The sequence below is a fragment of the Monodon monoceros genome, unplaced genomic scaffold (genome assembly GCF_005190385.1).
Source record: "Monodon monoceros isolate NGI ecotype Baffin Bay Population unplaced genomic scaffold, NGI_Narwhal_1 Super_Scaffold_18, whole genome shotgun sequence".
Taxonomy (NCBI): Eukaryota; Metazoa; Chordata; class Mammalia; order Artiodactyla; family Monodontidae; genus Monodon; species Monodon monoceros.
The window spans coordinates 133375047-133389039 of NW_021703774.1; the positions used below are offsets into that span (position 1 = coordinate 133375047).

Consider the following 13993-nt stretch of genomic DNA (forward strand, 5'->3'; position numbering starts at 1 on the left):
TGTTCTAGGAGATGAATATATAACAGTGAACAAAACATATGAGACCCCTGCTTTCATGGAACATGCATACTAGAAGGAGGAGGTTGACAATAAACAAATAAGCATGTGAGCGTGGTAATTACAGAATATATAGTGATGTTCTGAGAATTAAAATAGGGTGCTATAACAAAGAGGGACTTGCCACATGGTCAGAAAAGGCCTTTCTGAAGAGGGGGCATTTAAGTTGAGATCTGAATGATTAGAATACAGCTATGCAAACATCAGAGAGAAGGATAGCCCAGACAGAGAGAATAGCTAGTACCAAGGCTGTAGGCTAAAATAAGCTTGCTGTGTTAGAGTGTGAGCGGGACAGCAACGATGACAACAACAAGAAAAGAACACAGAGAAAGAAAGAAAGGAAAGAGAAAAAAGAGAAAGAAAAGAAAAAAAGCCATCATATTCTAGCAGTGGCCAGATGAGAGATCATAGTTGTTTGGACCAGTTAGATGGTAATAGAGACGTGGACAGATGCCACATATGCTTTAGAAGTAAAGATGACAGGTCTCACTGATGAGGGGCAAGAAGTAAAGGAGGAACCAAGGATGACATCTGGGGTTTTGGCTGTTTATTTAGTTTCCTCCCCTAGATTGTGAGCTTTGCAAGAACCGGAACCATGTCGATTTTGTTCACCTGGCACATGATACAAACTCAGTTAACATGGTTGACGAATGCATGTCTGAACGAACAAAACTATGGAAGAATGTGCAGAGGAATATCAGGGCAGGTTTCAGGGAGGTGGGGCTGCCCATACAAGTTCAAAAGAATGAGTTGAAATCTGTCAGGTTGGCAAGACAGGAAAGTGCTTTGGAGGCTGACAGCACAGCATGTGCAAAAGAAGGAAGGAAACGTACATGAATAGAATGGTGTCACTGAAGTACTTGCCCTGTCCTAGGTAAATTATCAGCTCTGTAATAGGGCCAGACTCCAGAGCAGCCAGATGGTGAATGCACTATTCTCTTTGTCAGATCTTTATACAAAGACAAATAATAGGAGCTCCAAAGAAGAGATGAAGGAGAAAAAAAAAATCTAAATCCAGAAATTCAAGCCCCAATCCATACTGATTCCTGTAGAAGGTAGAAAGCTGTCAGCAGCAGCCCTTGAGGAAAGTCTAGGGTCCCACTGAAGTCTAACATCACCTCCCCAACATCCAAGACATCCCCTGATTTTTGATGGATGGTTTCATGCTCTCTTTGGGGGAGAAGCATTTTATCTAAAGAACACATTAGAAGAAAACAGCCTTGTGCGTCCTCTGGGATGAACCCATAGAGAATCTGAGGCAAACCCAAGGACGAAAGATCCCCCCAGAGCAAACCAGCCCGTGTGTTCACTTAAATCATTCCATTCCAAGCTCAGCTCTTTGAGGACATGAATGTATACCACACGGGGTATTTCTTAGAAACAAGCACTTGATAGAATATAAATATTGTTAAAGTCATTAGATCAAAGATACACAGAGAGAAAAAAAACATTGAAAAAGAGGAGAGAGAGAGAGAGAGGGGGGAAAGGGAGTGAGAGAGAGGATGAGAAAGCGACAAAGAGAAAATTAGACAAACATCAAACATAGAAGGGTGTGCATGATTCTATTTGTCAAAGGGAAAGAAGGTAGATGTTTTTGTTCTTTGTAGGTTAATATGTAAATGACATTCTGATTTATTAGCAGTCTCCAGCAGATGAGGTGATGATTAGCACATTTCCATATTTATAGAAAAGCAACACTAACCTTCCGGATTTATAGAAAATCAGCTCTTCCCAAATAGCAAATTGTGCTATTATCGACATATGGTTTTCTATAAACAGAGCTGAGGTAATTATCCCTGGGACAATTCGTTAGTGGGCTCCTTTTGAATATTAACCACATTGGAAGCCCATTTCTGCCTCACAGATTTTAAAGAGGAGGGGCTCGAGATACCCCAGGCAATTAATTAGTAATCCACCACCAAAGACGGAGCCTAAATGAAAGGGTCTACCACAGCCATGTGGTGGAAAGACCCCAGGTCCAGGGCTCTGACGCCAGCTTCCTGCAGCCCTGGGCCAAGTAATTAACTTCCCTAAGGAGCCTCAGCCTTTCTGGGGCTAAAACTAGAATTACACTAACCTCCAAACGTTGTCAAGAAAATTAAATGAGAATGTACGCAACAGTCCTGGAACTTAGTAAGTACTCAGCAAATGTTAGCTCTTTTTCCTTCCTCATGTTTTTGAGTGACTCTAAAAAGATCCACTTGAATTAACTTTTTCAAACTCTTTTTACACTGATCTCTCCTGAACTATTTATTTTGTATCATGACTCTGTCCATGTCTTTAACTGGCAAAATTTTCTTGAAGCAATAATTTATCTTCACTACCTACAACCCACTATGATATTTTTTATTCTGTTCTGTGTTGTTCAAAATGTTTGTGTTCCATACATTGATATCAAGACCTACTACTGGAGAGACACAGATGTAGAGAACAAATGTATGGACACCAAGGGGGGAAAGCAGGGGGTGTGGATGTGGTGCTGGGATGAATTGGGAGATTGGGACTGACATATATACACAATATGTATGAAATAGATAACTAATAAGAACCTGCTATATAAAAAATAAATAAATAAAATAAAATTCAAGAAAAAAAACCCGTAAAGTTCTCCCACTCAAAAAAAAAAAGACCTACTGTTGGGTTTCAATCTGCAGTTTGTATTGTGCTACAAGATGTTAAGGACCGTATTTAGATTTGCTCACCTTTGTATCCCTAGCACAAACACATAATAGATACTCAATAGATATTTGAATTATAAAAGAATGGATACATGAATAGATGGATGAGTTAATGAATGACCCTAGCCAGGAATCTAAGTTAATGCCCGCTTTCAAACTCCATGTCTTGTTTTGCCCGCTCACCCTGCATTGAGTGCTAAAGAGATGGAAAATTGTCAGACATGATGCTTGCTTTCAAGGATCTTGCTATCTAGATTAGGAGAGAAATATTAACATTTGGAAAATTGTTTTTAAAGACTAAGCAGTGTGGAATTGATATGAATGTGTTGAAGGAAGGAAGTGGCCAGCCTGGGCTGGTGGAGTCAGGGAGACTCCTTGAAACTTGGAAGTTGAACTTGGCTTTGAAATATGGATACACCTCTCGCCCTTCTACTCAGTCGGTGACTGGATCTGTGGTTCTCAAACAGTATTAAGCATCAGAATCACCTGGAGGGCTTGTCAAAACACACTGCTGGGCCCACTCCCAGAGTTTCTGATTTAGCAGATTTGGGATGGGAGCCTGAGAATTTGCATTTCTAACACGTTCCCAGGTGACACTAACACTGTTTGTTGGAGTCCACGCGTTGAGAACCACTGTTCTAGCAGTTTGGAGTGAGACCATGAAGATTGTTGATGTCAATGTTAAGGAGTTTAGACTTCAGTTTAGCCAGTCAGGATATTAAGCAAGGAGGTGATGTCATAAGATCTGTGAAGCAGAAGATCCTTCTGGTGGCAGTTGTTGAGAATGGATTGGAAGGGGTGAATCTTCCCCTAGAGACCATTTAGGAGATGATGCAGTAGTAAGTGAAAGATGGGAACCCAGCCTACCATTGTAGGAGGGGATGCAGAAGAAGGGATGTTGACAAGAGCTGCTCAGGAGAGAGAACTGAAGGGTCTTAGAGATCTGCAGGGGTGAAGGGGAAGAAGGGATCTGGGATGACTCCAAGTTTCTGTCATCACTGACTGATTGGATGGCAGTTCCATTAACCAAGAATCTATATTTAAAATGTTTTAACATTTTAAATAGCAAAACCCCAGAGATCCTTTATTATTGAAGAGGTAACTATGGTGCAATAGAAAACACGTGGTTCTGGAGAACTAGACAAGTCTGAGTTCAAATTCTGTTTGTAGTGCTTACTAGCAGGTCATTTCACCCTTTTGAGCCTCAAGTCCCTGTAAATAATAATACTAATGCCACCTTATAGAGTTGTCACGGAGGCTAAATGAGTTCATGCGTGGCTGATAGTGCCTGGAAAATTGCACACCATGTCCGGCGTACGCATCGAACACTGCGTGCATCAAGCACCCATTCTACTTACCAGCTGTTTCCATTCTTTCTTTGTTAAGCACCAGGATATATTCATAAATGCCGCCCATTGTTCCAGACGTTATGTAATGGGTGCCGTAGTCATCGATGAACTTGGCGTACATGCCGTAATTGTACTGCTCTGGAAGTTCCAGTAATGACTGCAGCATAACTTCATCCAACATGATATTCTCCCTCCTCATCTTAAAATGAGCAGTCTGCACCTTTGTGAAAATTCTCATGAAGCTATATATCTGCCAGTAACAACAACCGCCATTGAATGAAGGAAGAGAACAAAGAGAGTATACATTTTACTACATGAGATCACGCAAAAGGGCAGTATTTAGTACCTGTGGGAAATATAAATATATTCACATGTAACTGTATGAACATAAATACATATAGCAGAGTATTATTACATTTTGCAAACACATATTAGACACCAGCCTGGCTTCTTCTCCCACGTCTGCATCTCTGTTCCCACTGCCCCTGTCCAGGTCAAGTTCTCATCAACTTTCACTGGGTTGGTTACTACAGTGTGTTTCACTGTGCTCCTCTCCTCTGTCCGGCCCCCAGTCCATTCTCACCTCCACATTTCTCCCTGCTCTAATTAAAGCACTGCATTATGCGACCTGCTACACAAGTATTAGGTACCCATTAAAAATTAGGGTTAGGAATATTTTGATGACATGAGGAAATGCCAATATCACTTAATTTATTAAACAAATACCTTTCAGTGCCTACAGTCACGTGCATTACGCTAGGTGCACAGGACATGATCTTGAATGAGATAGGCCCCTGCCCTCATGGAGATTACATTCTAGTGGTAGTCTTGTACTGTTCGGTAATCAAGAAAAGCAGGATCCACAGGACCAGGGTGAGGTTGGATTGGTTTAAGAGGAAGGGGGTCATGTACGAGCCTTACTTGCAGGGAATGTAAACCTTAATCCAAAGTGATAGTGAAAGTTGGAAGAAGCCACCTGCTTTTAGAAAAGTCCACATGAATCTGTGACTGTCAGATCTCAGAACAGTACTTTCCCTTCAGATCAGTAGCTTATTCGTGGCAAAGCTCCAGAATGTAATTTATATATATATATATATATATAAATTTTTAAAATTTATTATTTATTTTTGGTTGCATTGGGTCTTTGTTGCTGTGCATGGGCTTTCTCTAGTTACAGTGAGCAGGGATTACTCTTCTTTGAGGTGCGGGGCTTCTCATTGAGGTGGGTTCTCTTGTTGTGGAGCACTGGCTCTAGGCATACAGGCTTCAGTAGTTGTGGCACACAGGCTCAGTAGTTGTGGCTCACACGCTCTAGAGCACAGGCTCAATAGTTGTGGCGCCCGGGCTTAGTTGCCCTGTGGCATGTGGGATCTTCCCGGACCAGGGCTCGAACCCGTGACCCCTGCATCGGCAGGCGGGCTCCCAACCACTGCGCCACCAGGTAAGCCCTGTAATTTATATGTGTTGAGGAAGTTAATTTTTATAACTGTATTTTCATCATCCAAAATAATGTTTTGAGCCCTAACTAAATCCCCAGTTCTGGTATCAGTGTCTTGAGGCTTTCGGTAAATTTCTGATCAGTTCAGTGAATATTTCTCCAGCTGCTGATTACCTCTCCATCCTCATCACTCCCTCCTTTCCCTTTCCACCTGTGCTTCAGCCAGCAGAAGTCCTTTCAATCCCACATTTGTGTGAGGCAGTCTCTCGTCTCCAGGCCTTTGCACATGCTGTTTCCCAGACCTAGAACAGCCTTCTGTTAACTTCTGCCCCCTTTCATCTGGACAACTGGTACTAGTCTTTAGATCCCAGTTTAGACAGACTTCCTAACTTCCTCAAGGATGCACTGTCTGACCTCTCCGGATAATAGGCAGTTAATGGTAAATGTTTGTTGAAGAAATGAAAGATTCATTAAGCAGGCCAGCCCTCCAATCTACTTGGAAAAGCCGGGCTTGCTTTAGAATTCTTCCAAGTCTGGTTTAGAGGGCTTGGCTGTTTCTCTTTAAGACATTACCCTTCTAAGTATTTCCCTCTGTGCTCCAGGTAACCATGAAAAAGGATGGGGAAAGTGATAAGAGTACTAGTCTTATCGTGCAATTTTATTCCCTTTGTGATGATTCTGCGTGGGAAAGCGTAAGAAGAAAAACAAACATGATTACTACTGATCAGACATGTCCAATTACACAAGCAAATGAAGGTTCAATTACTACTGTACTTTTCAATGCAGTTAAGGTAATACGTGTTCAGCATAGATTATGGAATATTGTGTGACACGGGCATTATGTTTTAATACCTTCTGATTATATTTGCGTAACATATTCAAGACCGAACTGCCTCGTGACCCAGATACACCTGCAGTCACAGTAAATGGGCTGCCTGCAGCGCCCACACCAATGGTCACTCCAGCCGACACAGACTCGTCATTTTTCACTTTAGAATAAAGGTCATTTGCATCATCGTAGGACTCTGAGGAGACTGTAGTATCTGCCAGGGCCTGAAAAGCATCACACAGATGTTAGCCTTGTACACTAGCATTATATTCCAGTTCATACTTAATATTTAAATCTTTGCTTTGTAAAATATCCAAAGTTTCAGATTATTATAAATAACTCTTTTAAAAGGCTATTCCGAATTGATACGAAAATACAGAAAATTCAGCAGTGCTTAGTATTTAGTGGTACTGCTAAAATATTTATTTAAACACACACACACACACACAGACACACACACACACACACACGATTCTGATAAAATGCTATATTGTTCTGAGCATGTATTTCTTTCCAGCGGGCTTATCCTTCTTGAACAGATGGTTGCTTGGCTCTGCAGTGGAGAGATACAGAAAGCCATGTCTAGGCGTGGACCTGGGAGGAAAGGGGCAAAGGCATGCAGGTGGTGATAGTTCTAAGCAGAGGTATGCTTAGGGACCACCCACAAGTGTTTGGTTATTTCATTCCAGGATTGCATTTCTCTGCTAGCTTGACCTGAGGCGTGGTCTCGTGAGCCAAGGAAATGAGGGTTAGGAGCCTATGAGAGGTTTGCCCTGTAATCACGAGAGCATGTGTTGAGATGGAGGCTCCATCAGTTTGGGTCCTGAGAGTCTGTGATGATGAGAGTTTCTTTTCCACCTTAGAAAGGACGAGTAGAATAAGTAGGGCATTGATGCTTCAAAGCACTGAGATTTCAGAATCCTTTTTGCCACAGCATAACCTAGTCTATCTTGCCTGACACGTAGGCCCTAGACTGTCCTCCAGTTTAGAAAAATGGCACCGTCTATGTCTTCCAGCTCGTAGACGGAGCCTGATGGCAGAGGTGGAAGTGGGGTGGGGAGAGCCAATTTCTTTTTTTTAAACTGCAGTTGACTTACAATATTGTGTTAGTTTCAGGTATACAGCTTCAGATTCTTTTCTATTATAGGTTATTACAAAGTATTGAATATAGTTCCCTGTGCTATACAGTAAATTCTTGTTTATTTTATATATAGTAGTGTGTATCTGTTAATCCCATACTCCTGATTTATCCCTCCCACCCCCCTTTCCCCTTTGGTAGCCCTAAGTTTGTTTTCTATGTCTGTGAGTCTGTTTCTGTTTTGTAAATAAGTTGATTGGTATTATTTTCTTAGGTTCCACATATAAGTGATATCATATAGTATTTGTCTTTCTCTGTCTGGCTTACTTCACTTAGTGCGATAATCTCCAGGTCCATCCATGTTGCTACAAATGACAACATTTCATTCTTTTTTTATGGCTGAGCAACATTCCTTTGTATATATTCAACACATCTTCTTTATGATGGACCTTTAGGTTGCTTCCATGTCTTGGCTCTTGTGAATAGTGAGAGCCAGTTTCTTAAAAACAGACTCAATAAGCCGGGCCTTATCCTCTGTCAATATTTTTCTCTTGAGAAACTTGGGGGAGGGAGGATGTGACTAGATAACTGTTCAGAGTACTGGCATCCTATCATCTCTCTCTATAGATAGAATGTGGATGATACCTAGATAGAATTTGCATAATCTAGCCTCCCTTCTAAAAGACGTATAGCCAGGCTTAGTTCAGATAGATCTGGATTTAATTCTTGTCTGGGCTTACCTACTGAGCCTGGCGCTTTATCCCTCTAAGTCTCTGGGGTTTTTAATATCTAAAATGGGCCAATAATAATATCTGACGCATCGTCTTGTGATGAGGGTTCGGTGGGAGAATTTGTGTGAAAATAGAAGAGCTGACACATGGTAAGCCTCCAGTGAGGTTTGCTGTGTAGACGGCTTACCCAGAGGGTGAGGGGTGAAGAAAGGAATGGCCAGGAGCAGGCTCTGGAGCTCGTTGTGAGCTACAGGCTGACCAGGAGACGGCAGAATTTTAAAGAGAGAGACTCTTAGGGATCATCAACAGTTTGCAAGCACTTTGCAATAGCGGAACCCTTTCTTCCAACAAAATCATGGACAGAAAGTCAAGAGATGAAGGTCACCAGTGAGGACCAGCTCCCAGTGAAGCAGGAGCACAGTTCTCAGAACCCCCAGCCACCTCCTGTCCTGCCCCCACTTTACATCTCAGTAACCTGGGCCCGCGGAGGGGCAGTGAGCTGCTCAAGGTCTGATATACATCTATTCTAATAGAGTCAAAACCTGGAAATAGGTCTTCTGACGAGCAGCCTAGAAAATCAGGCCCCGAATCTATTTTATTGACTTAGGACTGGAGCCGAGATCTAGCAGGGGCTGGTCCCATTTACAGTATGCGGCTCACTGGCCCTGCCGTTGCCCCTTCAGCACTAAGCATGCGTGAGGGCAGGTGCAGTGGGACCTTCAGCCACCAGCAAACCCCACAGGAAATAAGGTCTTCCAAAGCAAGGCAGCTATCTCCACCAACAGCTTCCCCTCCCTGCACCCACCCAGTGGCCTGTGAGCACCCCTGTTCAGACTTACCTCAAAGTGGTACTTCAGGAAATTGTAGGGTTTCCGGAAGTACTTCTCATCATCTCCATAGTAGAGACGCTCACAGGTGGGGTCATACCGAAGCTCTCTCCATTCCCCGTTGTATACGGTCTCACACTGGCCCCCATAATACCTGACATCGTATACGCTCTGAGCTTGTTTCTGGGTCAGAACATTATACCTAAATTGAAAAGGCAAGCAGCTTCTGGGAGAGAGCATTGGAAGAGCAGAGATAGCACAAAATATCCTCTGGACCATGAGTAGCTGGTGGGCTGAGCAGGATTTCTCAAACTGTGTTCTGTGGAACCCCAGATTTCCTTGAAGTACCTTAAGGGCCACTTTGGGCAACAATGGGAGACTGAGTGGACTGGGCCTGGGCCCCCAGGTTCCCTTAGACCAGATCAGCCAGACAACTCCGATCAGCATCTATAACAGTGCTCCCACATGGGGGGCACCTCTAAATATTTGTTGAGTAAATTGAAGAAGAATATGCATGATTATCAAGAGCCCAAGCACAGGAACCATACAGTCTGGACCTGTTTCCTATCTCTGCCACATCTAGCTGTGTGACCTTGGGCAGATCATTTAACCTCTCTGTGCCTCAGTGTAATCATTTGTAAAAAGCAGCTAATACTACAGCCCTCACAGAGTTAAACTATGAGTTAAAACAAGTAACAGTACTTAGCGTATATGAAGTGTTAAATAAATGTCGCTGTTGTTTTTGTTAGTATGATTTCAGAAAAGGTTTTGCTGCTAAAAAATAGGTTTGAAGTATTGGGTGTAGTTCATAGTGGTAAGCTGATGATCTAATCCTCAGAAAGGCCTTGGCGTGGAGGAGGCACAGCGTGGAGGTCAGGGAGACGCCTGCTTAGTTTCCAGCTCCGTCATTTACTAGCTATGTGACTTTGGACACATTCTAGAAACTTCCTGAAGCTCATTTTCCTCATTTGAAAAACAGACATAGTAAAACTATCTCTCCTGGGTTTTGTGAAGTCTAAATGAGAGTATCAGAATAAAACAGAAGTACAGTTGATAGTAATACTTCTTTTCCCCTAGCCCAATATCTTTCCAGAAATATTTCCCATACTTCCCTCTCTGGGGTATTTCAAATCTATCTGCCCAAGTTCTCTGTTTTAGGTCATGGATGGTTTAACCATATTTAGGTAAAAATCATGTGAAACAGGTGAAAATCTGCTTTAATCTCATACAAAGAGAAAGTTAACCGAACAAAATCATTGAAAGTTGGCTAAGAGTTATAAGACCTAACAATCTAAGCCTCATATGTTGTGGATAATAAAATGATTGCTTGTCTTTGCCTCTCAAACTCCTACTCAGCCTTTAAGACCCAACTCAAATGTTGCGTCCTCTGTATTGCCTTCTTTGATTATCCTGGACAGACGATTGTCCTTCCTCTGTGTTCCCATGGCATTCAGTGATCGCCTCTGGCATGGCATTTGTCATGTTCATTTATGTCCTCTGTGAAAGGGCACAAAGGTAGATGAGCAGGGGAAAAACTGTGAATAAAACCTACTTCAAAGGAATAAATGGATAATTGTAGAGCCACCTGGCATATAGTAGAAATTCAATGTAAGTTCACTTCCTTCTTCTCTTCCTTTCCCCATCTCTTTCTTAACATTAGTGGAAGTGATGTAATAATAGCTATGATGAATTGAATACACACTATACCAGACATTTAGCATACATTAACTTTCAACCTCATGACAATTTTGCAAATGCAAAAATTGAAGCTCAGAAAAATTAAGTACCTTGCCTATAGTCATAGCTGGATTTTTTTCCTAGATTTTTTTTGACACTACAATCTGGGTTCTTAGTCTTTACCCTGCAGTTTCTATCTTTCCCCCTGTGGAACATGTTTCTGCCTGTAGCTGATAAATACAGGCCCTCTAATGGGCCAAAGAAAAACTCTAAAGAACAATAAGCCCTAAGATTGTAATGTAACCTCTAACCGTAAGTAAAGCCTATATATATTTTAAAAATGTGATTGCAGAAGCCCCAGTGAAAATAAAGAGAGACATTCTACTTTTCGGAATTTAGAAATATTCACACATGGGTACAAAACTATGTATGTAAGAATGTTCATTGCAGCACTGTCTATAAGAGAAAAATGGAAAACAATCTAATTATCTTTCAATAGGAGGTAGTTAAATAAATTATATAGTTATACTATAGGAGAATTGGGAAATCTTATTTTATTTTTTACAAAGGGCCAGATAGTAAATACTTTAGGCCTTGTAGGCTACGTAGGTTTCTGTTGCAGCTACTGAACTCTTCCACTGTAGGGCAGAAGCTGTGTTTCAATAAAACTTTATTTAAAAATAGACAGCAGACTGAATTTGGTGTTCAGGCCATAGTCTGCTGACCCCTGTTAAGGAACACTATGCTGCCTAGAAAAAGACAACAGAAGATATGGGAGGAAAATCTTCAAAATATATTATTAAGTGAAAAAAGCAAGTTATGGACAATATGTAGTTGATCACATTTATGTAAAATACACTTATGTCTATAATGCACAATACACCTGATAGGCATACCTTCCATACAGTGTATGTTGTCAATACATTTTTACATGATTGTGAAATCATGTAACAGAGGTCAGCTCTAGGGAGGGAAGAGAGAGAGGGTGAGTGGGTGGGACCAGGTGAGGGATAGTGAAGGAAGAATTTCAGTTTTTACCTCAAATAGGCATTACTTCTGTAACAATAAATAAAAATTAAAAACTGGGAAATGCCTAAATTAGAAAAAATAAGATATCAGGAAAGGCCTCTGAGATCTTGAGATGAATGAAAAAACCACCATAATGTCAGCTGCTGGGAGTGGAGGTGGGCCCATTCTACCGGTTTCAGTGTTAGGTGTGGCAAAGCACACGAATCAGCAAGTACCTTTGAAATCTCCTGATTGAATCATATGAGAGCAGGGTCATGGTCTGTGATATTTTTGTCAATTACGAGGGAATTGTTTTTCAAGTCAAAACCTCAATATTTCATGCTTGTAGTCTGTTTATCCCACAGTCACTTTCAAAATCAACAAGAATCCCCTTTTATTGGTGTTAGAAGCTGAAATATGTTCTCCCAATATTTGTATGTTGAAGTCCTGACTCCAAAAACCTCAGAATTTGACTGTGTTTTGGTGATAGGATGCTTAAAGAGGTAATTAAGTTAAAATGAAGTTATTAGGGAGGGCCCTAATCCAGTAGGACTGGTATCCTTCTAAGAAGAGGAAGTTAGGACACAGCCATGTACAGCGGGAAGACCATGTGACGACAAAGGGAGAAGACGGCCATTCACAAGCCAAGGAGAGAGGCCTCAGAAAAAGCAATCCTGCTGAGACCTGATTCTGAGACTTCTAACCTCCTGAGAAAATAAATTTCTATTGATTAAGCCACTTAGCTTGTGGCACTTTGTTATGGCAGTCCAAGAAAACGAATATTATTGGTCTAAAAGAAACAGGAATTTGATCATCTTTTCATACGTGTGTGTCTACATGCATTTACAGGATTCTGTCCTATCTTGAAGGAAATCTTTTTTTTTTTTAATTTAAAATCTTATTTTATTTTTTACAAAGGGCCAGATAGTAAATACTTTAGGCCTTGTGGGCTGTGATCTGAACGTAATTAAACCTCAATGAATGAGAGCTGCATTTTACAGCACCCACACCTGACCCAGAGTGGGCTGCCATGTGGCTGGGTCACTGTGTGATGAGCACTGTCTCTCTCTGTTTCCTCATCTGTAAAGGTCCAGTTGGTCATATTGATTTGTTTCACTGCAATCAATACTCAGTGAGAGGCTGTTATGGGGAAAGCTCTGACATAAGGGCTGAGGAGATGAAAAAGATGAATCAGAGCAGCCTCGGCCCTCAAAGAGTTTATACTCAAGTCAGAGGACAAGGCCCAAAGCAAAGTGTCAGGGAACTAACAATACCATGTGTCACTATGAGTGTGGCCCTGTGCTGGATGCTGGAGAAGCAGAAAATGATGAGGACCCCTTAGCCTGGGGAACAGATGTCTCTGCCCTGTTGGATAAGTCCTGGGAGAGTAGGACACACAGGGACGCTGGGAACAGTAGGAGGGGACTAAGCCAGCCTAGACAGTGTTGAGAGGAGGGGAGGGGGTGTCAAAAAGACCAGCTAGAGGAGGTGATGCCTAGGTGTCTTAGCTGGGCTGTCATAGCAAAGTACCATACCCAATACAATACCCAAGTCTGGATGACTCAAAGAATAGACATTTATGTTCTGTCAGTCCTGGGGGCTAGAAGTCTAAGAGAAAGGTGCCATCAGGGTTGGTTTCGGTGCGGCCTCTCTTCCTGGGTTGCAGATGGCCACCTTCTCGCCATAGCGTCACATGGCCCCTTCTCTGTGCACATGGTGAGAGGTGAGAGAGAGCTCTCCGGTGTCTCTTCTTCTTCTTACAAGGATACCAGTCCTATTGGATTAGGGCCCCACCCTTATGAGCTCATTTGACCTTAATTACCTCTGTAAAGGCCCTATCTCTAAATACGACCATTTTGGGGGTTAGGGCTTCAACATTACAAGTTTTAGGGAGATACAATTTAGGGCACAACACTAGGCAAAAAGTTAACCAGTTAGGAATACAGGGAAGGACATTTCAGAAAGAAGGAACTAACTTTATGAAGTGAGAAGAAAAGAGTATGATGTGTGCAAGGGACTAAACATGAACATAAGGTGCACAGTGAAGTAGAGTTAGAATTGAGGCTGATTGAATCTCAACAGATAAAGAAACTGGCCTGAGAGTTATAAGCCAGCAATGGCAAAGTGGAGATTCAAGCCCCACCCCATCTCACCCTAAGGCCTTGGTTATATCAGCAACCACAGTGCAAAGCAGAGTAAGAACAGGGCTACTGGAAAGTGCACTTGGGCCAGAGAAGTGCTGTCTTTTGGGGATATTGGAAGCCTTCATGGAAGGTGTAGCCTCTTAAAAGGGCCTTGGAAATGGAATTGGGGCAAGAGGA

The 13993-nt window shown here is 42.0% G+C and overlaps 1 protein-coding gene across 2 annotated transcripts in view; it reads right to left on the bottom strand.

Annotated features, from left to right (window-relative positions):
* C8A (complement C8 alpha chain) overlaps positions 1–13993 on the bottom strand; it is a 65990-nt gene that overhangs the window by 25684 nt on the left and 26313 nt on the right. For both annotated transcript variants that reach the window (XM_029228665.1, XM_029228666.1), the window contains 3 exons: positions 9000–9189; positions 6375–6575; positions 4094–4334 (listed from right to left, as the gene is read on the bottom strand). In XM_029228665.1, coding sequence (XP_029084498.1) covers positions 4094–4334; positions 6375–6575; positions 9000–9189 — 632 coding nt within the window. The remainder of the gene's footprint in view (positions 1–4093; positions 4335–6374; positions 6576–8999; positions 9190–13993) is intronic.